The 27,765-nt window shown below is 42.1% G+C and overlaps 1 protein-coding gene and 1 long non-coding RNA gene across 3 annotated transcripts in view; both read left to right on the top strand.

Moving 5' to 3' along the window:
• The window catches only part of xdh (xanthine dehydrogenase), a 48,877-nt gene extending 26,124 nt beyond the window's left edge, over positions 1–22,753 (top strand). Inside the window, exons 14-35 of the mRNA XM_049570605.1 lie at positions 6–190; positions 266–428; positions 528–617; positions 722–891; positions 1,080–1,206; positions 1,354–1,473; positions 1,570–1,666; positions 1,742–1,863; positions 10,378–10,511; positions 10,587–10,674; positions 11,010–11,096; positions 11,191–11,382; positions 11,474–11,619; positions 12,376–12,457; positions 16,793–16,888; positions 17,323–17,526; positions 17,676–17,728; positions 17,812–17,926; positions 18,226–18,291; positions 18,412–18,600; positions 18,683–18,850; positions 19,588–22,753. Of these exons, the coding sequence (XP_049426562.1) occupies positions 6–190; positions 266–428; positions 528–617; positions 722–891; positions 1,080–1,206; positions 1,354–1,473; positions 1,570–1,666; positions 1,742–1,863; positions 10,378–10,511; positions 10,587–10,674; positions 11,010–11,096; positions 11,191–11,382; positions 11,474–11,619; positions 12,376–12,457; positions 16,793–16,888; positions 17,323–17,526; positions 17,676–17,728; positions 17,812–17,926; positions 18,226–18,291; positions 18,412–18,600; positions 18,683–18,850; positions 19,588–19,638 (2,745 nt within the window). The 3' untranslated portion in view covers positions 19,639–22,753. The remainder of the gene's footprint in view (positions 1–5; positions 191–265; positions 429–527; positions 618–721; positions 892–1,079; positions 1,207–1,353; positions 1,474–1,569; positions 1,667–1,741; positions 1,864–10,377; positions 10,512–10,586; positions 10,675–11,009; positions 11,097–11,190; positions 11,383–11,473; positions 11,620–12,375; positions 12,458–16,792; positions 16,889–17,322; positions 17,527–17,675; positions 17,729–17,811; positions 17,927–18,225; positions 18,292–18,411; positions 18,601–18,682; positions 18,851–19,587) is intronic.
• On the top strand, positions 6,391–10,369 carry LOC125885135 (uncharacterized). Of its 2 annotated transcripts, none has more exons than XR_007448817.1 (3): positions 6,391–6,841; positions 6,974–8,491; positions 8,931–10,369. It is a non-coding gene; the product is annotated as an uncharacterized LOC125885135 (long non-coding RNA). The 2 variants fall into 2 exon arrangements; XR_007448816.1 differs by having other exon boundaries at positions 6,391–7,611; positions 8,272–8,491.
• Positions 22,754–27,765: the final 5,012 nt, after the last annotated feature.

Genomic DNA, 27,765 nt, shown 5'->3' with positions numbered 1-27,765 from the left:
TTCAGACTCAGTTTGTCTCCGCCTTCAAACAGTCTCCTCGCCGAGAGGATGACATCAGCGTTGTCACCGCTGCGATGAGTGTAACCTTCTCACCCGAGACTGACATTGTCAAGGACTTGAGGCTGAGTTATGGTGGCATGGCGCCCGTCACGGTGCTGGCTAAGCAGACGGCGAACAGACTGCTGGGAAGGTAACAAACACAGTGACATCACAGTTGAAGATCGTAGATGTGTCTGTTGCTATGGAACTCTCTGATGTCATCCAGGCGGTGGGGGGAGGAGCTTCTCCAGGAGGCGTGCTCCTCATTGGCCGAGGAGATGACCCTCGACCCCTCTGCGCCGGGCAACATGGTGACGTACCGGCGAACTTTGACTCTCAGCTTCTTCTACAAGTTCTACCTGATGGTGCTGCAGAAGCTTCTCGACCAGGTGGAGTTTAGATTTAATTAACTTTAACAGGTTTTTATTTTATTAATTTAATTTACTTTGAAGCCATCCATTTACTGAGCGTGATGTTGTATTCCTCAGGGCGTGGACGTGGCGGCGGTCAGCTCAGACTGTGTCAGTGCGACGCAGATTTATCGTCCAGAGACAGCGTCCAGCGTTCAGATATACCAGGTACACACGCTACAAAATAATGTCAGCGGATAATAATTCAAACTTTAAACAGGTGAAGCTCCCGTGTTAGTGTCCAGGTGTGTGACATCACATTTCTTCTCCAGGCAGTGCCGGAGGGGCGGAGCCAGGATGATGTGGTGGGCCGTCCCATGATGCATCTGTCGGCCCTGAAGCAGGCGACGGGTGAGGCGATTTACTGTGACGACATGCCGCAGTACGAGAACGAGCTTTACCTGGCGCTCGTCACCAGCAGCAAAGCACACGCCCACATCCTGTGAGACTCACAACTGTATGACACACACACACACACACCTGAACCACACTCGCACAACACAGACACTCGAACTACGCCCACACACCTGAACTACGCGCACACACCTGAACCACACACACACGCACACCCACACGCACTCACCTGTCCTGTCTCACCCAGGTGTGTGTGTGTGTGTGTGTGTGTTTCAGCTCCGTAGATGCCTCGGCAGCTGAGCGAATGCCTGGTGTAGTCTGCTGTGTGTTTGCCGCTGACATCCCCGGCAGTAACGCCACCGGACCGGTCGAATACGATGAGACCGTCCTCGCTGACGGCCAGGTGTGTTTTTGTTTGTCTGACCAATCAAACGACTCCTTAGATTCTCGACCACTGTTTTTTAAATTTGTTTGTGTGTCTGTGTGACAGAATACAGTTCTCCTTGTCACAATTAAGGCATTCATTTCTGTGTTTCCTTCGTCTCTGCAGGTGACATGTGTCGGTCACATCATCGGCGCCGTGGTCGCTGACACTCAGATCCACGCTCAGAGAGCTGCCAAGGCTGTCAGGATCCAGTACGAAGAGTTGCGGCCGGTCGTCACCATCCAGGTGAGACTAGGAACACCTGGATGACTCAGTGAAGGGAGTTAAAAAAGTTAAAATGAGCTCCACCAAAAACACGTCTGTTGTTCTTCTGATTGACAGGAAGCCATTGCCACCCAGTCCTTCTATCAGCCAATCAGGACCATCCAGAGTGGTGACCTGGAGGCGGGCTTTAAACAGGCCGACCACATCCTGGAGGGTAAGACTGTCCGTAAGTGTGACTACTTTCTGTTTCCACCTGATAGGTTTTAATTATTGATTGATTAACTGACAGGTGAGATGCACATTGGAGGGCAGGAACATTTTTACCTGGAGACAAACGTCACGCTGGCCGTTCCCAGAGAAGACGGCGAGATGGAGCTCTTTGTTTCTACTCAGGCTGCCTCCAAAACACAGGTAAGAATGTGCCAAAACACAGGTAACTATACTCCAAAACACAGGTAACAATATTTCAAAACACAGGTAACTGTCCTCCAAATCACAGGTAACTATACTCCAAAACACAGGTAACTGTACTCCAAAACACAGGTAAGAATGTTTCAAAACACAGGTAACTGTCCTCCAAATCACAGGTAACTATACTCCAAAACATAGGTAACTGTACTCCAAAACCTATACTCCAATATCTAATTTATCAGTGCTGGCCAAAGTTCTTGAAGCTCTTGTGAGTGAGCAAGTTAAGGTGTTTTTACAGTCTAACAACATTTTATCGAAATATCAATCAGGCTTCAGGAAAAAGCATAGTACCATTACAGCTGCAATGAAGGTGGTAAATGACATTTCTGTTGCACTTGACAAGAAACAACATTGTGCATCTCTTTTTATTGATTTGTCGAAAGCGTTTGACACAGTCGATCACGATATTTTAAAACTTAGACTCTTGCAATCAGGACTCTCGGAGCAAGCAGTTACTTGGTTCACCAACTATCTCAGTAATAGGACTCAGTGCATTAAATATGATGGCCTGTGTTCTGATATTGTTACTGTCCACAAGGGGGTGCCGCAGGGTTCTGTATTAGGTCCCCTTTTATTCATTATTTATATCAATGATTTGGGTATAACAAATGTGACAAATGCTAATTTGCATTTCTATGCTGATGACACAATTATTTACTGCTGTGGATCAACTCTTGTTCAGGCCATTGAATCCCTGCAGAAAGCCTTTGTTGCTGTCCAGCACTCATTACTTCAGCTGAAACTTGTTCTCAAAGCAGACAAGACTAAGCTTATGCTGTTCTCTAATTCTAGGAAGAGGCCACAAATTATCCCCTCAGTGACCACTCTCGAGGGAAATGAAATAGAGGTGGTTCATGAGTATAAATACCTGGGTGTTGTGATTGATGCCTCCCTCACTTTCAAGCCGCATATAGAGAAATTAGTGAAGAAGCTGAGGATAAATTTGGGTTTTTACTTTCGAAATAAGCTATGTTTTTCTTTTAATGCAAGAAAGCAACTTGTTGCTGCTACCTTTTTACCAGTGTTGGATTATGGAGATCTTTTATATATGAATGCGTCTGCTAAATGTCTTCATATGGTTGACACTGTCTATCACGCTTCTCTGAGGTTCATTACTAATTGTAAACCATTGACACACCACTGTGAGTCATACTCTCGGGTTGGATGGGCTGCTCTGGCCACCCGAAGGCTCAGTCATTGGTATACTTTTATATATAAGGCATGCCTTCCTACATTTGTTCCTTAACTGCACAGAGAAGTGCTGGTCCTTACTCCTTTCGTTCGCAAGACTACTTGTTGCTTTCTGTTCCATATGCCCGTACTGAATTGGGTAAAAAGGCTTTTGTCTACTCTGCACCTTCAGCATGGAATATGTTGCAAAATGACTGGAAACTAACAGGGTTAATTTCTTTGAGCGCCTTTAAATCCAAACTAAGAATACTTGAGGCCGACTCCACTACATGTACTTGTTTTTCATAATCTGCTTGTAATTCAATACTATTTGTTTGTGTTTTATCTGTGTAATTTGTAACTGTGCTTCATACTTGCTGCTGCCTATCTTGGCCAAGTCTCCCTTGAAAGTGAGGTTGTTAATCTCAATGGGATCTTCCTGGTTAAATAAAGGTTAATAATAATAATAAACACAGGTAACTATACTCCAAATCACAAGTAACTGTACTCCAAAACATAGGTAACTGTACTCCAAATCACAGGTAACTGTACTCCAAAACACAGCTAACAATATTTCAAAACACAGGTAACTGTCCTCCAAATCACAGGTAACTATACTCCAAAACACAGGCAACTGTACTCCAAAACATAGGTAACTGTCCTCCAAATCACAGGTAACTATACTCCAAAACACAGGCAACTGTACTCCAAAACATAGGTAACTGTACTCCAAATCACAGGTAACTATAATCCAAAACACAGGTAACTGAACTCCAAATCACAGGTAACTATAATCCAAAACACAGGCAACTGTACTCCAAAACACAGGTAACTGTCCTCCAAATCACAGGTAACTATACTCCAAAAGACAGGTAACTATACTCCAAAACACAGGTAACTGTACTCCGAAACAGAGGTAACTATACTCCAAAACACAGGTAACTATACTCCAAAACACATGTAACAATGTTTCAAAACACAGGTAACTGTCCTCCCAATCACAGGTAACTATACTCCAAAACACAGGCAACTGTACTCCAAAACACAGGTAACTGTCCTCCCAATCACAGGTAACAATATTTCAAAACACAGGTATCTGTCCTCCAAATCACAGGTAACTATACTCTAAAACACAGGTAACAATATTTCAAAACACAGGTAACTGTCCTCCAAATCACAGGTAACTATACTCCAAAACACAGGTAACAATATTTCAAAACACAGGTAACTGTCCTCCCAATCACAGGTAACAATATTTCAAAACACAGGCCACTGTACTCCAAATCACAGGTAACTATACTCTAAAACACAGGTAACAATATTTCAAAACACAGGTAACTGTCCTCCAAATCACAGGTAACTATACTCCAAAACACAGGTAACAATATTTCAAAACACAGGTATCTGTCCTCCAAATCACAGGTAACTATACTCTAAAACACAGGTAACAATATTTCAAAACACAGGTAACTGTCCTCCAAATCACAGGTAACTATACTCCAAAACACAGGTAACTGTACTCCAAAACACAGGTAAGAATGTTTCAAAACACAGGTAACTGTCCTCCAAATCACAGGTAACTATACTCCAAAACATAGGTAACTGTACTCCAAAACCTATACTCCAATATCTAATTTATCAGTGCTGGCCAAAGTTCTTGAAGCTCTTGTGAGTGAGCAAGTTAAGGTGTTTTTACAGTCTAACAACATTTTATCGAAATATCAATCAGGCTTCAGGAAAAAGCATAGTACCATTACAGCTGCAATGAAGGTGGTAAATGACATTTCTGTTGCACTTGACAAGAAACAACATTGTGCATCTCTTTTTATTGATTTGTCGAAAGCGTTTGACACAGTCGATCACGATATTTTAAAACTTAGACTCTTGCAATCAGGATTCTCGGAACAAGCAGTTACTTGGTTCACCAACTATCTCAGTAATAGGACTCAGTGCATTAAATATGATGGCCTGTGTTCTGATATTGTTACTGTCCACAAGGGGGTGCCGCAGGGATCTGTATTAGGTCCCCTTTTATTCATTATTTATATCAATGATTTGGGTATAACAAATGTGACAAATGCTAATTTGCATTTCTATGCTGATGACACAATTATTTACTGCTGTGGATCAACTCTTGTTCAGGCCATTGAATCCCTGCAGAAAGCCTTTGTTGCTGTCCAGCACTCATTACTTCAGCTGAAACTTGTTCTCAAAGCAGACAAGACTAAGCTTATGCTGTTCTCTAATTCTAGGAAGAGGCCACAAATTATCCCCTCAGTGACCACTCTCGAGGGAAATGAAATAGAGGTGGTTCATGAGTATAAATACCTGGGTGTTGTGATTGATGCCTCCCTCACTTTCAAGCCGCATATAGAGAAATTAGTGAAGAAGCTGAGGATAAATTTGGGTTTTTACTTTCGAAATAAGCTATGTTTTTCTTTTAATGCAAGAAAGCAACTTGTTGCTGCTACCTTTTTACCAGTGTTGGATTATGGAGATCTTTTATATATGAATGCGTCTGCTAAATGTCTTCATATGGTTGACACTGTCTATCACGCTTCTCTGAGGTTCATTACTAATTGTAAACCATTGACACACCACTGTGAGTCATACTCTCGGGTTGGATGGGCTGCTCTGGCCACCCGAAGGCTCAGTCATTGGTATACTTTTATATATAAGGCATGCCTTCCTACATTTGTTCCTTAACTGCACAGAGAAGTGCTGGTCCTTACTCCTTTCGTTCGCAAGACTACTTGTTGCTTTCTGTTCCATATGCCCGTACTGAATTGGGTAAAAGGCTTTGTCTACTCTGCACCTTCAGCATGGAATATGTTGCAAAATGACTGGAAACTAACAGGGTTAATTTCTTTGAGCGCCTTTAAATCCAAACTAAGAATACTTGAGGCCGACTCCACTACATGTACTTGTTTTTCATAATCTGCTTGTAATTCAATACTATTTGTTTGTGTTTTATCTGTGTAATTTGTAACTGTGCTTCATACTTGCTGCTGCCTATCTTGGCCAAGTCTCCCTTGAAAGTGAGGTTGTTAATCTCAATGGGATCTTCCTGGTTAAATAAAGGTTAATAATAATAATAATAATAAACACAGGTAACTATACTCCAAATCACAAGTAACTGTACTCCAAAACATAGGTAACTGTACTCCAAATCACAGGTAACTGTACTCCAAAACACAGCTAACAATATTTCAAAACACAGGTAACTGTCCTCCAAATCACAGGTAACTATAATCCAAAACACAGGTAACTGTACTCCAAATCACAGGTAACTATAATCCAAAACACAGGCAACTGTACTCCAAAACACAGGTAACTGTCCTCCAAATCACAGGTAACTATACTCCAAAAGACAGGTAACTATACTCCAAAACACAGGTAACTGTACTCCGAAACAGAGGTAACTATACTCCAAAACACAGGTAACTATACTCCAAAACACATGTAACAATGTTTCAAAACACAGGTAACTGTCCTCCCAATCACAGGTAACTATACTCCAAAACACAGGCAACTGTACTCCAAAACACAGGTAACTGTCCTCCCAATCACAGGTAACAATATTTCAAAACACAGGTATCTGTCCTCCAAATCACAGGTAACTATACTCTAAAACACAGGTAACAATATTTCAAAACACAGGTAACTGTCCTCCAAATCACAGGTAACTATACTCCAAAACACAGGTAACAATATTTCAAAACACAGGTAACTGTCCTCCCAATCACAGGTAACAATATTTCAAAACACAGGCCACTGTACTCCAAATCACAGGTAACTATACTCTAAAACACAGGTAACAATATTTCAAAACACAGGTAACTGTCCTCCAAATCACAGGTAACTATACTCCAAAACACAGGTAACAATATTTCAAAACACAGGTATCTGTCCTCCAAATCACAGGTAACTATACTCTAAAACACAGGTAACAATATTTCAAAACACAGGTAACTGTCCTCCAAATCACAGGTAACTATACTCCAAAACACAGGTAACAATATTTCAAAACACAGGTAACTGTCCTCCAAATCACAGGTAACCATACTCCAACACAAAGGTAACAATATTTCAAAACACAGGCCACTGTACTCCAAATCACAGGTAACTATACTCTAAAACACAGGTAACAATATTTCAAAACACAGGTAACTGTCCTCCAAATCACAGGTAACTATACTCCAAAACACAGGTAACAATATTTCAAAACACAGGTAGCTGTACTCCAAACCACAGATAACTATACTCTAAAACACAGGTAACTATAGTCTAAAACACAGGTAATAATATTTCAAAACACAGGCCACTGTACTCCAAATCACAGGTAACTATACTCCAAAACACAGATAACTGTACTCCAAAACAAAGGTAACAAAACTCCAAAACACAGGTAACTATACTCCAAAACACAGGTAACAATATTTCAAAACACAGGTAACTGTCCTCCAAATCACAGGTAACCATACTCCAACACAAAGGTAACAATATTTCAAAACACAGGTAACTGTACTCCAAATCACAGGCAACTGTACTCCAAAACACAGGTAACTGTACTCCAAATCACAGGCAACTGTACTCCAAAACACAGGTAACTGTACTCCAAAACACATGTAACAATGTTTCAAAACACAGGCAACTGTACTCCAAAACACAGGTAACTATACTCCAAAACACATGTAACAATGTTTCAAAACACAGCTAACTGTACTCCAAAACACAGGTAACAATATTTCAAAACACAGGCAACTGTCCTCCCAATCACAGGTAACTATACTCCAAAACACAGGCAACTGTACTCCAAAACACATGTAACAATGTTTCAAAACACAGGTAACTGTACTCCAAATCACAGGTAACTATACTCCAAAACACAGGTAACAATATTTCAAAACACAGGTAACTGTCCTCCAAATCAGAGGTAACTGTACTCTAAAACACAGGTAACAAAACTCCAAAACACAGGTAACAATATTTTAAAACACAGGTAACTGTCCTCCAAATCAGAGGTAACTGTACTCTAAAACACAGGTAACAAAACTCTAAAACACAGGTAACTATACTTTAAAACACAGGTAACAATATTTCAAAACACAGGCCACTGTACTCCAAATCACAGATAACTATACTCCAAAACACAGGTAACAATATTTCAAAACACAGGCCACTGTACTCCAAATCACAGGTAACTATACTCTAAAACACAGGTAACAATATTTCAAAACACAGGCCACTGTACTCCAAACCACAGATAACTATACTCTAAAACACAGGTAACAATATTTCAAAACACAGATAATTGTACTCCAAAACAAAGGTAACAAAACTCCAAAACACAGGTAACGAAACTCCAAAACACAGGTAGCTGTACTCCAAATCACAGGTAACTATACTCCCAGACACAGGTAACAATATTTCAAAACACAGGCCACTGTACTCCAAATCACAGGTAACTATACTCCAAAACACAGATAACTGTACTCCAAAACAAAGGTAACAAAACTCCAAAACACAGGTAACGAAACTCCAAAACACAGGCCACTGTACTCCAAACCACAGATAACTATACTCTAAAACACAGGTAACAATATTTCAAAACACAGATAACTGTACTCCAAACAAAGGTAACAAAACTCCAAAACACAGGTAACGAAACTCCAAAACACAGGTAGCTGTACTCCAAATCACAGGTAACTATACTCCAAAACACAGGTAACAATATTTCAAAACACAGGTAGCTGTACTCCAAATCACAGGTAACTATACTCCAAAACACAGATAACTGTACTCCAAAACACAGGTAACTGTACTCCAAATCACAGGTAACTATACTCCAAAACACAGGTAACAATATTTCAAAACACAGGTAGCTGTACTCCAAATCACAGGTAACTATACTCCAAAACACAGATAACTGTACTCCAAAACAAAGGTAACAAAACTCCAAAACACAGGTAACAAAACTCCAAAACACAGGTAACGAAACTCCAAAACACAGGCCACTGTACTCCAAATCACAGGTAGCTATACTCCAAAACACAGGTAACAATATTTCAAAACACAGGTAGCTGTACTCCAAACCACAGATAACTATACTCTAAAACACAGGTAACTATACTCTAAAACACAGGTAACAATATTTCAAAACACAGGTAACCATACTCCAAAACACAGATAACTGTGCTCCAAAACACAGGTAACAATACTCCAAAACATAGATACTTATACTCCAAAACACAGTTAATTATACTCTGCAACACAAGTAACTATACTCTAAAACACAGGTAATTATATTCTAAAAGAAAAGTATCAGTACTCCCAAACACAGGTAACTATAATCCAAAACACAGGCAACTATACCCCAAAACAAAAGAATCAATACCCCAAAGACAGGTAACTATACTCTAAAACAGAAAATCAGTACTCCTCAACACAAGTGACTATACTCCAAAACACAGGTAATTATATTCTAAAAGAAAAGTATCAGTACTCCCAAACACAGGTAACTATAATCCAAAACACAGGCAACTATACCCCAAAACAAAAGAATCAATACCCCAAAGACAGGTAACTATACTCTAAAACAGAAAATCAGTACTCCTCAACACAAGTGACTATACTCCAAAACACAGGTAATTATACTCTAAAACAAAAGTATCAGTACTCCCAAACACAGGCAACTCTGCTCTTAAACACAAGTAATTATGCTCTGCAACACAAGTAACTATACTCCAAAACAAAGGTATCAGTGCCCCCAAAGAAAGGTAACTGTACTCTAAAACACATGTAACTATACTCCAAAACAAAAGTATCAGTACTCCCAAACACAGGTAACTACACTCCCAAACACAGGTCAGTACACTTTTAAACAAAAGTATCAGTACTCCGAAACACAGGTAACTATACTCTAAAACAGAAGTATCAGTACTCCGAAACACAGGTAACTATACTCTAAAACAGAAGCATCAGTACTCCCAACCACAGGTAACTATATTCCCAAACACAGGTCAGCACACTTTTAAACAAAAGTATCAGTACTCCGAAACACAGGTAACTATACTCTAAAACAAAAGTATCAGTACTCCCAAACACAGGTAACTATACTCTAAAACAGAAGTATCAGTACTCTCAAACACAGGTAGCCATTCGTCTTAAAGACATAAATGACTGTGAATTTAATTCAGTCAGTGTCAGTGGAGGGGGGTTTGGGTTTGGACATTAATGAGTGTAAAATGTGCTGTTGAGCGACGGGCTGTATCTCTGTTTCAGAGTCTGGTGGCGCAGGCGTTGGGCGTTCCGTCTAACAAGGTGGTGGTCCGGGTGAAGAGGATGGGTGGAGGCTTCGGAGGGAAGGAGAGCCGAACCACCATCCTGTCCACTGTGGTTGCTGTGGCAGCAAACAAGTACGTCTGGTACTGATGTTTAGTTTGATTCTCTTATTTTGAAATAACAAATTATTTCCTGTTTTACTGTGACAGGCTGAAGAGACCTGTGAGGTGTATGTTGGACAGAGACGAGGACATGTTGGTCACCGGAGGAAGACACCCATTCTACGGAAAATACAAGGTAGGCGGAGCACCAGCAGCAGAGAGAACTTTACCTGTCGTACTTGTGGCAATGTTACAGCAGTTTTTTATTGGCCTAGGCATGAAGCTGCTGTGTGCCACTGTCCTTTAATATACGGATAAATAAAGTTGTTTCAACTTTAAATGATTTGTTTTGTTTGTGGCCACACACAGATTTGAGTCAGGGTTAGGGTCCATCAGTCTGGGTTGTGGTAGCTTCACCCCAGTGTCCCAAATTGATCTCTCACTTCCAAGTTGGTCATCATTTTTTCTCCTTCTTCCCCTCCTCTTCTTCTTCTTCTTCTTCTTCTTCTTCTTCTTCTTGTCTTGCTCCAGGTGGGTTTCCTGAACAGTGGTAAGGTCATGGCTCTGGACGTATCGTACTACAGTAACGCAGGAAACTCGATGGACCTCTCTCTGGCGGTGAGTAGTAACCCTAACCCTAACCCATTACTATTAACGGATCTCATTTTGCTAATGACGTGCTAATGTCATCATCTGTGTGTTTTCATCCAAGGTCATGGAGCGCGCTCTGTTCCACATGGAAAACTCGTACAATGTGGCGAACGTGCGTGGCCGCGGCTTCCTGTGCCGCACCAACTTGGCATCCAACACGGCATTCAGGGGCTTCGGAGGGCCACAAGGCATGATGGTTGCTGAAAGCTGGATGACGGACGTGGCTCAGAGTCTGGGGAAGCCGGCGGAGGAGGTACGTAGGCGGATATATAAAGTCTAACATGATGAACAGCTGAATTTTGGTTGCTGAGCAGCATCCAATCAGTGACTCCGTCTACCTGCAGGTGCGCAGGTTGAACTTGTACGTGGAAGGAGAGTCAACACCCTACAACCAGATCCTGGATCAGTTCACCCTGGGTCGCTGCTGGGATGAGTGCCTGTCACGCTCTGGATACCAGCAGCGCCGAGCTGCCATCGACCTCTACAACAGGTAATCTGAATTTTCAGAGACTCAGGCACAATGCGTCCTCAGAACATGACAGGTAAACCCCGTCCATTCGAAGGTCCTGAAACAGTGGGACTTCCTGTTCAGTGCTGTGACAGGTGGAAGTTTCTGAGACCTGGTCCAGTTTTATGATGGGTGACAACGGTTGTTCAATAAATATAAAATGTGCATAAGAAATTTCTGTCGAGTGTTAAGAGGTGGAAAGATAAGATAAGATAAACTTTATTGTCACAAGTGGGAAATTTGTTTTGGGCACATAGTGCAACATTGCTGCACAGCAGATACAACCATCATATACAAACAAGACACACAGTAGACAACCATGTAGTATGCACGGCGCAGATTTGAATAACATAATAGTAGCCTGGTTCCAGACCATAGACCCCGCCCACTCAGCTGAGTAGGCTTGCATCTCTGGTCTGGCATACTGCAATGAATTTGCGATTTATCTGGTCCAAACGATGGACAGACCAATGAATGCCGGGGGGGGGGGGCAGATTCTGGGTGAGTCGTTGATCTGTACTGATTGGTCAGTGAAAAATCAAATTCCCTCCCCCTTGTAAATCGCCTTCAATGGAGGCGATGTCAGACTGAAGGTTCTGGGAGCTTCAGACTAACATAATAGTGCAATTAGGAAGGGACTATTGACATCAGAAGTATGCATTTGTTTATTAAGTAGATGTGATAACCAGTTAAAACAACTGAAGCTCTGCTGGTTGAAATGAACTCTTCTTCTGTCAGACAGAACCGGTGGACCAAACGAGGCCTCGCCATAATCCCCACCAAGTTTGGCATAAGCTTCACTGCCGTCTTCCTCAACCAGGTCTGACCTAAAAACACTGACTCACAAACTGTTAAAATCCTAATTGTTATTTGATACGTTATGTTTTTGTAATAATAAATAATACATTTTATTTATACAGCACTTTTACAGCTCTCAAAGACGCTTTACATTTAAAACCAAAGAAAAGAAGTACAAACGTGTAAGTGCAAAGAGATAAACAGAAGACAAGGACAATATAAAACAACAAGGTGCAAAAGCATAGTGCAAAACAAAGAAAAGGAGGGCACATGAGGAACCGAGAACGAAAAGCTAATGTTAAAGGTTAAAAGCGGATTTGAAAAGGTGGGTTTTGAGGAGTGATTTGAAGGTGGATGGATCTGGACAGTCGCGGATGTGTATAGGGAGGGTGTTCCAGAGGGAGGGGGCGGCTATGGAGAAGGCTCTGTCGCCCCAGGTTCGGTGCTTGGTCCTGTGTGGAGGTGAGAGGAGGTTTTTGTCAGATGATCGAAGGTTGCGGGAGGGAGTGTGGTGGTGGAGCATGTCCGTGAGGTAGGAGGGGGGCCTGGCTGTGGAGGGCTTTGTGGGTGAGGAGGAGGATCTTGAAATTGATTCTGTACGGGACAGGGAGCCAGTGAAGGTTTTGCAGGACAGGGGTTATATGTTCATGGGAGCTGGTGTGGGTGAGGAGGAGGATCTTGAAATTGATTCTGTATGGGACAGGGAGCCAGTGAAGGTTTTGCAGGACAGGGGTTATATGTTCATGGGAGCTGGTGTGGGTGAGGAGGCGGGCAGCAGAGTTTGGGATGTACTGAAGTTTGTTGAGGACTTTGGATGATGAGCCGTAGAGGATGCTGTTGCAGTAGAGTTGAGTTGAGTGTAGATGGTTTCGATCTTTGATTGAAAAAATGCCAGGAAGGAGTTGCATGTGTCAGTTGTGATGGAGGAGAGGGTGTTGTCGCAGGGTTTGAGGAGTTTATTGATGGTGGACAAGAGAGTCTTTGGGTTATTGGAGCCAGAGTGAATGAGTTGTTAGTAGTAGTTGGACCGGGCGGCAGTGAGGGCGTCTTTGTAGTTTGAAAGGTGGTCTGTATAGGCATGGAGATGGACTGTGAGACTGGTTTTCTTGTAAAGTCTTTCAAGCTGGTGCTTACAGATTTTCATGTGACGGAGTTCAGGAGTGTACCAGGGAGATGAGTGAGTAAATGAGACAGTTTTGGTTTTTAAGGGAGCCAGTTTGTCGAGGCAGAGGGACAGTGTGTTGTTGTAGAAAGTGACCAGGTCAGAGGGGTTTGGGGTCAGCGGGGTGATGAATGTGGACAGAGTATTTGCCAGTGAGTCAGAGAAAGCAGAGGGGGAGATGGACTTGATATTTCTGAAGGATATAATGCGTTTGAGTTTTGGGGGAGGGAGGGGGTCTTGAAGTCCACAGTGATGGCCAGGTGATCCGAGATGTGGAGGTTGGTACTGGAGAGTTGGTGGAGGGGGAGACCGGTGGAGCAGACTAGGTCCAGGATATGGCCGCGACAGTGGGTGGGGAAGTTGACATGCTGGGTGAAGTGAAGGCAGTGGAGCAGTTCCAGGAGGTCTATAGCACTTTTGCAGTTTGGATCATCGATGTGGATATTGAAGTCCCCAAGCAGGAGAATTGAGGGGGATACGGTGGATAGCTGGGTGAGGAATTCGGTGAGGTCTGACAGGAAGGAGTTGTTTGGTTTGGGAGGGCGGTAGATGATGGCGATGACCAGGGAAGTGGGACCAGACAGTTTGAGGGCGACTTGTTCGAAGGACTGAGCAAGAGGTGTGGAGATTGTGGATATTTTAAAGCGTTTCTTGTAGATGGCAGCAACGCCACCACCCCGTCCGTCTGGGCAGGGTTTGTTGGTGTAGATGTAGTCAGTGGGTGTGGTCTGGTTTAGGGAGAAGTAATCCAGGGGTTTGTGCCAGGTTTCGGTGAGGCAGAGGAAGTCCAGTTTATTGTCAGTAATGAATTCATGTAGGATGGCACTTTTGTTGGTCAGTGAGTGGGTGTTGAGTAGAGCCAGTTTCAGGTGTTGTTGGGTTTGAGTAGTACAGGGGGTGGCAGGAGTGCAGAAGATGGGGGATAAGTTTTTGTAATTCACAGTCTTAGTGCAGTAAGGGCGGGGTGATCTGTGCTTTATGATGGACTGTATGGGGAATGTCTCAGGTGGGAGGGTTAATGTTTGATATGGTCGGACAGGGGCGCTGGTGAGCAGGGCTATGCTCTGTGCTGCAGTTGGAACGGGGTGAGGAAGTGTGTCAGTGGAGGGGGCGTGTGATGTAAATAGTCATGCACGTGGCGCGTGATGTACGGCATGCTGAATATTGGCTGCCAGCGTGCGGCTTCCCAGGGAGGTAGGGTGAATGCCATCATGTTTGAAGAAAGAAGGACGGTTCTGTAAAAGATTAAAATTGTCCACGAAGTTGAAGCCTCGAGTGTAGCAGGCAGGCCTGAGCCAGGTATTCAGCAGGAGCAGCCTGGAGAAGCGAGCGTACCTGCAACCAAGTGTGGGAATGGGACCGGAGATAAAAATGGACTTTCCACAAGTGCGTAGGAAGTCCAGGAGGGAGGTGAAAGCACTTTTGGTCAGCTCAGAGGCACCCTGAGCCAGGTCGTTGGTCCCTATGTGCAGCACGATGTGGGTAATGGAGGAAGGGAGTGACTGCAGCAGCCCAGGGAGTTTTCCCAGGATTACCGGGACTGTGGCTTCGGGGAAACAACAGGTGGTGGCATTGAAGAAGCGGATATTCCTTGTGATGGAGTCTCCGATGATCAGGGTGGTTGGAGGGAAGAGCAGGCGAGGAAGGGTTTTTGCCGGGTTGGATGGTGGCGAGCCAGCGTCCGGGTCGTCCATTGGCTGCGGTATCAGTGACCGGGCACGGCCGGAAAGGTGTTGCGGTGGATCGGCTGTTACAGCCCTAGGAGGAGGAGAGTCTGCCGGGAGCGTGGGGTGGAGGAGGCCTCCGGAGCGTCTGAGGACGGCTTCCATCAGGAATTTACAACGTGAAGCAGAGCTAGGTGTCCGGGAGGAGAGCTGGTGATCCGGGACCACAGCAGAGCCACTCTGGGTACCGGCGGGTGCTGACGGGGAGGAGGGCTCCACGTCACCCATTGGCGCCGGGCCGCCGGGGCGGCGAGCCGCAGGTACACCGCCAGCTGCCAGTGTGGAGCCAGCCGCGATGATCCCAGAGGCAGGGCAGCTGGAGCGGGGAGACGGCGCCCCAGCAACCGCCACGGCACCAGGGATCGTGGGGCCGTCGGAGCGGGAAGCCGACACCATCAGCCGCAGGTGTAGGACTAGCCATCGTTATACCAGATGTGGAGCCGCCTGAGCCCGACGGCGAAGCACCAGTAGCCACAGGTGGAGAGGGGCCAGCGGCTTTTCCAGAGCCAGGCGTTGCACAACCACCAGCAGCCGTGTGCAGAGAGCTAGCGGCGGGGCTAGCATGTTGGCTAGCTTGAGCTATGCTAACCGGGCGAAGATCTGATTTGTCTGCTAGCACCCTGAAGCGATTGGAGAGGCTCAGGCAAGGAGGAGAGGCAGTCGCATCCTGGAGTCTCTTTCTGTCGCGGATCACAACTTCAGCCCAGGATGTCTGGAGGGTGGGTGTGGAGGAGGAGGAAGGCCGCGGACCGGTGGAGGTATCCCATGGGACGGTGTCCTGGAGGGCCGCTTTGAGGGAGATAATGTGCAAGGACTGTTCGTGAGCCAGGTCCAGGCAGGAGGTCAGCATGGCCTGTTTATCTTGCAGTCCCTGAGAGAGTCGGCGGATGTCTTCCTCAAGGTCTGTAATCTGTTTATTGCTTTTGTGAGCATCATGTTGTCACAGACCATGGATGTAGCACGTTTGCTAGCTTGAGCTAAGCTTTGGATGTAGCACGTTGGCTAGCTTGAGCTAAGCTAAGTGGTGCCGGTTGTCAAGGCGTGGGTAAATGCAGAAATAGGACAACAGCCAGTAACGTTAGAGCCAGCAGGGTTGTGATAAGGAGGCAGGGGTGTATAGGTGCCACTGGAGGGAGAATAGCTTCTTGGATCAGCAATGTGTTAGGCGTGGAGAGCAAGCTGCCGTGCTGCTATGCTATATGTCGTTGTTCTTTGAGTGTTCAGCCTTCGACCTGCAAAGCATATCAGGAAAAACTCCCTAAAAAACCCTTATTCAGGAAAAAAGGAAGAAGCCTTCAGGTAGGCCGAGTCTTTGCAGGATCCCCTACCAGGACGGCTGGCTGTTCAGGACTCTCAGACTCTCTCCAAGTTGTGCGTAGCTCCAAAATGGCTTCAATGTGTGTCCAAAATGGCTTCAGTGTTTTTGTGATGTTATGAATTACCATTAGTTCATGTGTTGGTATTTCTGCAGGCTGGAGCTCTGGTTCATATCTACACTGACGGCTCGGTGTTGTTGACTCACGGTGGGACGGAGATGGGACAAGGACTCCACACGAAGATGGTCCAGGTACCTCAGCTTTAGTCTTAAAGTCTTTTTTTGTAGCTCATTAATTTGACCTTTTTCCACATAATGAAAACATTCATTCGGTTGATTTTTCTCCAAACGATATGACTATCGGTTTCAGTTCATTTCAGTGTAAATACCACCATCTAGTGGCCATTAGAGACACTGCAGCTACAGACACTTTACACAGGAGGGTTGGCTGCATCATCCAAAAGCTACAATCACATCATTGATGCAAATTTTTAAAAACGACCTGAGACCAAGGATTTGTTTAATTCCTGCAGCCTTTAAAAAAAAAATCTGCCAGGAGTTAGTTTGTTTGTTTGAGTCTAAACTACAGTCATGTGATTTAATTCAAGGGTCTGATACAGAATCTTGCTGAACCCCGGCATTGTACCGACGCAGCACCAACAAACTGTGTGTGTGTTTGAGTCCAGGTTGCCAGCAGGGTTCTGGGTATCCCCTGTTCAAAGATCCACATTTCAGAGACCAGCACCAGTACTGTCCCCAACACCAGCCCCACTGCCGCCTCTGCCTCCTCAGACCTCAATGGAGCTGCCGTTCAAAACGCCTGTGAAGTCCTCATGACACGTTTGGAACCTTACAAGACCAAGAACCCCAAAGGATCATGGGAAGACTGGGTGAGCAGGAGTAATTGACTTTGTTTTTACAGTAAAGGAAATCACAAAGAAGTGTATGTCAGCATGTTGCCCGTGTTATCGTTCATCAGACGTTAGCATCCTGTTCTCATTACTGTGACGGTATGACTCAGTGTGTTTCTGTGTTTAAGGTGAGAGCGGCGTATTTTGACAGAGTCAACCTCAGTGCAAACGGTTTCTACAAGTGAGTTTAGTCATCGTTGGTTCGTGAATCTTTTGATGAATAAAGTCCAGGACAGGATTTCACTGTTTCCTGTTGCTCATCAGGACTCCAGATCTGGGTTATGATTTTGACTCAAACTCAGGTCGAGCTTTCAGCTACTTCAGCTACGGCGTCGCCTGTTCAGAGGTGGAGATCGACTGTCTGACCGGAGCTCACAAGGTGGGTTTTTCATGATGGATAAGTTCACCTAGAGGGACAGAGAAACAGGAAATGGTGAATTCGATGTTCACATAGAGTTCAAAGTGTTTCAAATACAAATTGTTGATGAAGGTGTCCCACAAGGATCAGTGTCAGATTGTGAAAACTGTCTGAGAAAGCATCATCAGATTTATTATTTTCATCAACGACACATGTCAGCTGGTTATTTCAATTGCAGCTTTTTGACTAAATGTTGAAAGATATAAATGTATTATATTTATTTTATGTATTATTTATGACACTGTGAATGTTTGTTGAAGAACCTGAGCACGACCATCGTGATGGACGTTGGTCACAGTCTCAACCCGGCCATAGACATCGGACAGGTGAGTCAATCAGTCAGTGAACCTTTGGAAAGTTTATTCAGTCACATGTGGAGTTAAAGGTCGTCATTCAGAGTGTTCCCTGTGGCGCCCCCTTCAGCTGTTTTCACTGTGTGTCCTCAGGTGGAGGGGGCGTTCATGCAGGGTCTGGGTCTCTTCACGCTGGAGGAGCTTCATTACTCTCCCCAGGGTGTCCTCCTCACCCGAGGACCTGGTTCTTATAAGATCCCAGCCTTTGGTGACATCCCCACCGAGCTAATCGTCTCGCTGCTCCGCGATGCACCAAACGACAAGGCCATCTTCGCCTCCAAGGTAACGCCACTCACACTGCCGAGGACATTAAACGTCACGGCTTCAGAGAACTGTTATTTTGCAGTTACATTGTTCTCTCCAGGCTGTTGGTGAGCCTCCTCTTTTCCTGGCGGCATCGGTTTTCTATGCCATCAAAGATGCCATTACCGCTGCCCGAGTGGAGTCGGGCTTCAGCGGTCCCTTCAGGCTAGACAGTCCTGCCTCCGCTGAGAGGATCCGCAACGCCTGCAGTGACAGATTCACCAAACTGGTATAAAAGCTTCTTTAAAAGTCTTTATGACATTTTTGAAGACATGAAAATAAAATCCACAAAACAAAACTTTCTTTTTGATTTTGATTCAGACGATATCATGGTCAGTGTCAGAACAACACCAAGACTGTTTATCCCTTCATGATGTTAACACCATTCATCTAAAGTCAGCAGGTCGGATGAGCTGACCTCAGTTACATTTAGCCCTGAAAAACAGAACAAGGTTTTTATTTGAAACTGTATCAGCAATACATTAAATATCTTGTTGCAGAGTTTGGGTCCTGGTTGCTCCTGTAGCAGCAGCAACTCTGAGAAAAGAATCAGACATGATTTGAACATGAACCTGACACAAACTGGGGTTCAGAATCTGGTGCACATTAATCAGGAGTCAGGGATATGAATCCGACACAGATGAGGCATGAACTGTGCTCCACTGTACATCATTAGCATCAAATAAACAGCTGTTACTGCGGTAACATTTAATGGGGATCCTAAAAAAAATCATAAATAAATTAGACCAGTAAAGTTCCTCAGCACCAGACTGACACCACCATCATTATTATTAAAATTATTATTATTGTTATTATTATTATCCATGAAACATCTGTCGTCCACAAACTTCTGATGGGAAGCTGGACGAAGGCTGATGTGTCCAACAGATTTAAACCTGTAAACATGATGTAAAAACTGAAACACTTCCTGAACATTTGAACACAGTGACTGTTTTTCTGTTTCAGGTTCCTTCTGCAGAACGAGGCTCCTTCACCCCGTGGTCTGTTCAAGTCTAAGACTGGACGGAGAGACGGTGGTCTGATGGTGGTCTGATGGTCTCTGGTGAATCTGTAACCACCATAACGCACATTTCCCCACCTGGTCATTTCCACCTGTTGGATCAGAGTTCATATTGTCTTCATCATTTAATGACGTGCTACACCTGGGTTTGGTTTCTATGACAACCAATCAATCAGTCAATCAATTTTATTTATACAGCCCAATATTACGAATCACAATTTGCCTCACAGGGCTTTACAGCATACGACATCCCTCTGTCCTTATGACCCTCACAGCTGATCAGGAAAAACTCCCCAAAAAACCCTTTAACGGGGAAAAAACGGTAGAAACCTCAGGAAGAGCAACTGAGGAGGGATCCCTCTTCCAGGACGGACAGACGTGCAATAGATGTCGTACAGAACAGATCAGCATGATAAATTAACAGTAATCCATATGACACAATGAGACAGAGAGAGAGAGAGAGAGAGAGAGAGAGAGAGAGATAGATGCAGGACAGACGGTAATGACAGTAGCTTACAACAACATTAATGAAAGTAATAATATTATAGTTATAGTTCTATTCTACAATAGTACCACAGTAGCCAGATATCTTGACATTTTTTCCCCTCTGTTAAAGAGTTTTTTTGGGGAGTTTTTCCTGATCAGCTGTGAGGGTCATAAGGACAGAAGGATGCCATATGCTGTAAAGCCCTGTGAGGCAAATTGTGATTCATGATATTGGGCTTTGTAAATAATATTGATTGATTGATTGATTGATTGACATTAACAAAGCTAGGTAGCTAATGTGATGCAACGTTAACAGAGGATTGATGACACAGGTAACAATGAGCTAACAATATGAGCGGAGATAAAAGCTCAGCAGCAACACCCAGAATCCGCCGGATGATCTGCGGCCACAGATGAACTTTCCTGTCTCAAGATTGACACCAGCAAAAAGTTCAGAGAATTTTTTAATTGGAGGCACTCTGAGTGTTTGAGAGGCATCAATCTGCAGAGCTGAAGACAGTTGATGTTTTACAGATGGAGATTCATAAATATATCTTTTGAGATTATTCTGGTAAAAATAAAGTTTGGCTTGTGCTCTCAATCGTCTGTTTAAAGTGTAATTAGAAAACCTTCCCACCAGTGAAGCTCGTTAGCTGACGCTGTCTCTATCAGACCCCGCTGACCCAGGCTGTGATCTGCTCCTCCGTTAGAAGAACCAGACGGAGGATGGGACGTCAGTGGGCGGGGTCTATAGGCGTCCCTCCAATGTCCACACACCCCTGGATGTGGAGGTGGGGACTTGGTCCTTTTTTCCCGGGGGTTTGGTGTTCTCGTTGTCAAGACAGACAGACTCGCCCCTTCTTGGACATTTAGACGTGGAAATAAAACCCTTTTAAAATAACTTATTTCCGTTATGATCGGGGAGTTGATGCGCAGATGTTCACTGGTTGAAATATTAACTACTTCCACTTCTGTGATGTGATTGGCTGAATTATAAACTGATAAGTTTTTGAGTTAGCCTCTGATTGGCCACATTAAAAAAATGACTGACAGAAGCCCCGTCCCCTTGAGCTCACTGCAGGTCGATGATTTAAAAAGAAGCTCAACATGACACGTTTCTTCTCTAGTGAAGAACGACTCAAAAAAGATGCTGCTGCTCAGAAGATTAAAAAAAAAGAACAAAGAACATGATGTGGATGCATGTCTTTATGACGTGTGATTAAAACAGAACGGTCGGAAGATTTTACTTTCACCTGGAATTTTAATAACTTTGTTGTTAGCTGATCGGCTACAAATGAGAACTAAATTTTTTTTTTTTTTTACAGATGTGAATTTACTGACAGAATCATTTTCAGTTCAGTCGATACAAATCATCAGATAATTAACGTTCCCACTTTTATCTCAGTTTATCTCAATGAAAACAACGATAAAAACACAACATCTGGAGCGCTGCGTCACATGACAGTTAGGTTTATCGAAGGTTTCCAGGCACACAGAGTTAAATATATGGCATCATAATTAAATTTAATTATGACGTGAAACGACAGTAAAAAACAAATTGTACAAACTTATTTCACTCAGCTTGAACAAAAATGAAATGTCTCAAATGTTAATTTATTCCGAAACTGATTTAATCTTCATCCAGAGTTTGTTGTGTTTGTAGAGTTCAGATCTGCCACACACACAGGTTCATTATTATTACTACTACTATTATTATTATTATTATTATTGTTATTATTATTATTATTGCTACTATTTTTACTATGGTCTATTGATGTCTCCTGTTATGGACGGCATTTAGATTCTGTAGTGCAAGTTTTACCTGGAGGGATTTGGCAGTGCAACAGTCAGGTGCGGTATGATCGTCGGCCCAGTTAGCTCAGATAGCCTGGTTAGCTCAGTTAGCCTGGTTACCTGAGATCGTAGGAGAAACTGTGTGCCAACATCGTTCAGTCGGGTGTTTCTGTGGAAACTCTTAATCAAACATTTAATTTACAGTGACGTCACCCAGATGTGTCAATGTAATGATAGTGACGTCGTTCAGATGACCTCTGGCTGCAGATTGACATGGTAATGAGGTGATAACGAATGATGTGGAGTGTCTGATCCCTGCTACGTTCAGTCCGTCTGTTGTCTCTGCTTCGTTTGTTGTCGTTTTTTTGTGTCTTCGCCCTGACAGGTCGGTTATCCAGTAAGAATCTGTGAACATCAGGACGATGTTAGTACATATCCTGTCCCAACATATGATTGGCTGAGACAACAGTTCACATCAAATTCATGCCCACGTTTAGATGAACTTGAGAAACATCGAAAACAGAACTGAAGTTCTTTAATGGATTCACCCTCAGAAGAAAAACTGTGATTGGTTCGTTTTCTTTTCCTATTACATTAACAAAATGTTTGTCCAAATGAGATCTACAAATTATCATTTTGTTTTCTAAATGAATAAAAACAAACACACAAACAAATAAAATTCATAAAAAAAAATATATAAATAAATGATATTTTACAGAAAAATTAGTACTTTTTTTTTCTTTTCTGAACATTCTCTGGTTTATATAAATATTAAAATAAATATGATGATGATGATGATGAAGAGGAAGATGATTAAATAATCACTTATGTTAAATAAAATTATTTCCCTGTATTAAATAAAATTATTTCACTATATTAAATAAAATTATTTCACTTATTCATTTAAACTCATTCATTACCTTGTTCATTATACATCCATTAACACATTCATTAACTCATTCATTAACTTGTTAACATGTTCATTAACTCTTTCATTAACTTGTTCATTGTGCATTTATTAACTTGTTCATTAACTTATTCATTAGCACGTTCATTAACTTGTTCATTAACTCATCCATTAACTTTTATTTATTTATTTATTTTATTCATATACACAATGATAAAACAAGGATTGTATTTATTAATACAAGGGTAAATAACTGTGCAGGAGAGGAAAAGAAGCCCAAAGGGCTTATATAAAATCCTCCTCTCCAATACAAAATCACTAAAACAGATCAATCAATAAAAAAGAAAAAAGGAAAAGAAGCAAAAAAGGGAAAGAGACAAGGAAAAAACACAGCAAACAAACATAAAGAAAAAGAAGGAAGAAAGGAAAAAATAAGACAACAACAACAACAAGGACAAAGGTCGGTAAAATTACATATTCATTTCAATTATACTAGGCATGAGTATTCTTTTGCCTGGACAGAAGATACCTCACCAAACTAGTCCTAAACATTTTGTAGGAGGATAAAAGCTTAAGAGATCTCTCTAAGGAGTTCCAGATTTGGGGACCATGGAATTTGATGAAAAATTTATGACTGGAAGTACGATAAAGAGGTAAATGAAAGTTCTTCTGACCTCTTACTGAATAGGAGTGAATATCTGATGATAACAGAAAGAATTTTTGAAAAGTGCCTGAAATGTCTTGTTTATAATGAATGAAGTTAAACATAAACAGACATGTTTGAAGTATATTAATAGAAAAAATTGACAAAAGTTTAAATTTGCTAAATAAAGGTGCAGATGGTGCTTGATTGGTGTTTGAAATCATTCTCAAGAATCTTTTCTGAATTAAGAGTATCTGATTAAAGTATGAGGAATATGAAGCACCCCAAACAATGTTGCAGTATGTCAAATATGGATAAATTAAACTGTAATATAATGTCATGAGACAGGACTGATTAACTAAGGAAGAGACTCTTCTGATAATACCATAAGACTTCATAATTTGTTTGCATACATACTCAATACGGTTTCCCCAGGACAATCTTTCATCAACTAATATACCAAGAAATTTTGTACAACAGAATTGTTTGATTTCAGTGTTATTAACAGCTTTGAGTCCTGCTTAGGAAAAGTTTCATTTTTGTTTCTAAAAAGTATAAAATTTGACTTGTTTACATTCAAGGAAAGCTTGTTCATCTGAAACCATCTTGAGGTGTATTCTAGAGTGGTATTGGCATTTCTGATTAGACATCCAAAGTCAGAGTGAGACATGACAATATTTGTATCATCCGCAAACAAAATGGAGAAGACTCAGACATTACAGCAAAATCATTAGTAAAAATTAGAAACAAAAGGGGCCCAAGAATCGACCCTTGAGGCACACCATAGTATAGTTTTGCTTTCTTAGATACATGACCATTAATACAAACATATTGTTCTCTGTTACTAAGGTAATCACTAAACCATCTGATCACAACATCTTGAAGACCATATCAGTGGAGTTTTGACAAAAGAATATCATGGTCAACTGTGTCAAACGCTTTTGAGAGATCCAAGAAAATACCAATAGCAAACATATTTTTATCCAGGGCAGTAGAAATTTTATCTATAAGTTGCAAAAGAGCCATATATGTTGAGTGCTTTTTGCGAAAACCATATTGGTGTTTGTACAGAATGTTATCATTAAGGTGTTTAATAACTCTTGTATATACTAACTTTTCCAGGACTTTGGAGAAACATGGTAAGATAGAAATCGGTCTATAATTGTTAAAAACACTGGGTTCGCCTTCTTTAAAGAGAGGTAAGACCTTTGCCACTTTAAGATCACTAGGCACTACCCCAGTCTTTAGTGACACAGCAAAGACATGTGTTAAAGGTTTGCTAATGAAGGGCACTACTTCCTTTAGCAGCTTAGCCTTGATTTCGTCATGACCTGCTGCTGAATTATTGAGATTTACAATAATATCAATCACTTCATTAACTGTGGGAGGTTCGAAGTTTTGTAGGGCAGGGAAGAGACCAATAATATTATCTGTAGGGCAGTTATTAGATGGAGAGATTTTCTTGGCAAAAGTGCTACCAACATTTACAAAGAAATTATTAAATTCATTTGCTATGTCAGAGAGATTGGAGAATGTGGACTTGCCATCAGTAAATTGGGATGGAAATTTTGCAGGCGCCTTTTTCTTGTTTAATAGTTCACTAATAATATTCCATGTTTTTTTATGTTGTTAGTAGATTCTTTGAATTTATCAGAATAGTATTTCTTCTTTGCCATACAAAGTAAATAAGTGAACTTGTTTCTATATTTTTTATATGTATTAGAGTTCTGTGGAGTTGGATTGGTAATAAACTTTTTATATAATCTGTTTTTCTTAACTGAGGATTTTAAGACTCCAGTAGTGAACCAGGGTTTATTAAAACCATGTCGTTTATTGATTTTGAGGCTCACAAGTGGAAAGCACTCATTAAATACTGTCTTGAACAGATGAATAAAGGATTGATAGGTTTTGTTGGCATCCTGTTGATCATAAACATCATCCCAATTTACTTTTTCAACCATTCCTGTAAAGCGTTTGATATTATCTTCATTAAACTTGCGGAAACTTGTTCTGACATTTGTAACCTTATGTTTGAAACGATTACTTGAAGTGATATGGAATACAGGAAAGTGGTCAGAAATGTCAGAGTATAATATTCCTGAGTTTACTGGATAATCAAATGTGTTAGTTATAATGTTATCAATAAGAGTGGCTGATTTACAGGTCACTCTAGTTGGCTTGTCAATAAGAGGAAAAAAATAAGATGAATATAACATATTTAGAAAATTAACAGTAGAAGAATGATTCTCAGTATTGATAAGACTGATGTTAAAGTCTCCAAGCAAATAACAAAGTTTATCTTCCTTATTAATAACATCAAGTGATGCTGTGAGTATGTCATTGAAAGAATTAATTTCAGCATGAGGTGGACGATAAATACAACCAATTATGACATTTCTGCCACCCATAACAGGGCAAGACATTAATTCCAAAAAGACAGATTGAACCTCAGTTTCATTTGAGATTAAATCCAAATCCTTTCTTATTTTAATCTGATATTGGTTATGAACAAAAACAGCAACTACTCCTCCAACTCTTTTCTTCCTATTTGAAAATACTAAAGTGTACTGAGGCATGTTGTAAAGCTCAACACTTTCATCAGAAAGCCAAGTTTCTGTCAAGGCAATGATTGAAAATTCATGTTTTAATGTTGACAAGAAATGCATAAATTGATCATTATTCTTAGGAAGGCTACGTATGTTTAAGTGGATTGTAGAAAAAACATTAGAATTACTGGTTAAATTGCCAGACAGCATATGAAATTCATCTTCATTATAGTAGGTACATGAATTAGACTCTCTGTTAACTTTGCTAAAGAAATTAATATCAGGGTCACGTGAATTAATGTAGTCCATATAATGATAATTATTCTTAGTGAATGGGTTAAAAGATTCAATCATTGGAAACGCTGCTTGGGTTAGATGTCTCCCTGCTGTCTTGGGGAGCTGCTGCGGGGGTGTATTATCAGCTTTTCGTGACGCAGAAAAGCGATGTCCCCTCTGTCTCGAGCAGCTTTCAACTTAGGCATCAGGTCTTTTCTTTTCTGATGGACGGCATCTGTATAGTCCTCATTTATGTAGATTTTGGAGCCTTTAAGGTATTTGGCCCTCTGGAGAATCATTGATCTGTCCTTGTACTTTACAAACTTAACTACAATAGGCCTGGGTCTGTCTCTCCCGAACACAGGTTTCCCTGTACGGTGAGCCCGCTCCACCTCTATCATCCCCTGCAGTTGTAGTTTCTCCATTAAGACTTTCTTAACCTTTTCCTCCGAATCAGCCTATGTTTCTCCCGGTGTCTCCTTGATTCCTTCTATGACCAAGTTGTGTCTTTTGGACTGACCCTCTAGATAATCCATCTTGTCAGTGACGGCCAACAGACTCTCACATATCTTAAAAATTTCTGATTGCATGTCTTTACAGTGATCAGTCTGTTTAGTGTTACCCATTTTGATATCATCGACCTCTTTCTGTGTAAAATGAATGCTGGCTTTAATTCCTTGAACTTCTTTTGAAATATCATCCAGTCGTGTGTTTGTTGAGTCCAAAATTATTTTAACAAAGCCTTTAAAATTTTCTTGCTGTTGTTGCAAGAGTACTAAAAACATCTCTCTCTGTTGTTGCATTAGTTCATTCACCTGTGCGAGCGTAATACACTCCTCCTCAGACTTCACTTCTGGCTTCTGCTTAGGTGGCATGTTGTTACTGAGAGAGGCCTGGGTCTGGTCTGATGGGTGGGTGGGTGGGTGGGTGGATGGATGGATGGATGGCTGGCTGGCTGGATAGACAGATGGGCTGCTGAGGCCTGGTGGATGGGCTGTTCCTGGGGCCAGGTAGCTTCTGCAGGCCTGGTGGTAGCTGCTGCTGCTTGATGGTGTCTGAGCAGGTGAGGCCAGGTAGCTTCCACTGCTGGGGCCTGGTGGTGGCTGCTGCTGCTTGATGGTATCTGATCAGCTGAGGCCAAGTAGCTAGGCTGCTGCTTGATGCAGCCAGACAGGCCCAAATCTGGATCCACCAGATATCTCCCTTTAAAACTGTCAATCCACTTCTATAAGTTGACCACAAGCACTCCACAGTCACCGTCGATAGAATCAAATGAGAATTTGGTAGAAATTTGATCCAAAAATGCTGCAAAATGTTTAAAATCTGCTCGCAGTGCTGCTGCTCTCAGTGCTGCTGCTGCTCTGCTGCTCTGGTCTGCTTCATTATTTGTTCATTAACTTGTTCATCACAGACCCAGGATGGTCCAGGTGCATCGTCTGTAGATGTGGATGGCAAGGACAAAGTGAGGATA

The sequence above is a fragment of the Epinephelus fuscoguttatus genome, linkage group LG24 (genome assembly GCF_011397635.1).
Source record: "Epinephelus fuscoguttatus linkage group LG24, E.fuscoguttatus.final_Chr_v1".
NCBI lineage: Eukaryota > Metazoa > Chordata > Actinopteri > Perciformes > Serranidae > Epinephelus > Epinephelus fuscoguttatus.
Note: the sequence above shows the minus strand (reverse complement) of the source record. Positions and strands in the feature narration are given on the sequence as shown.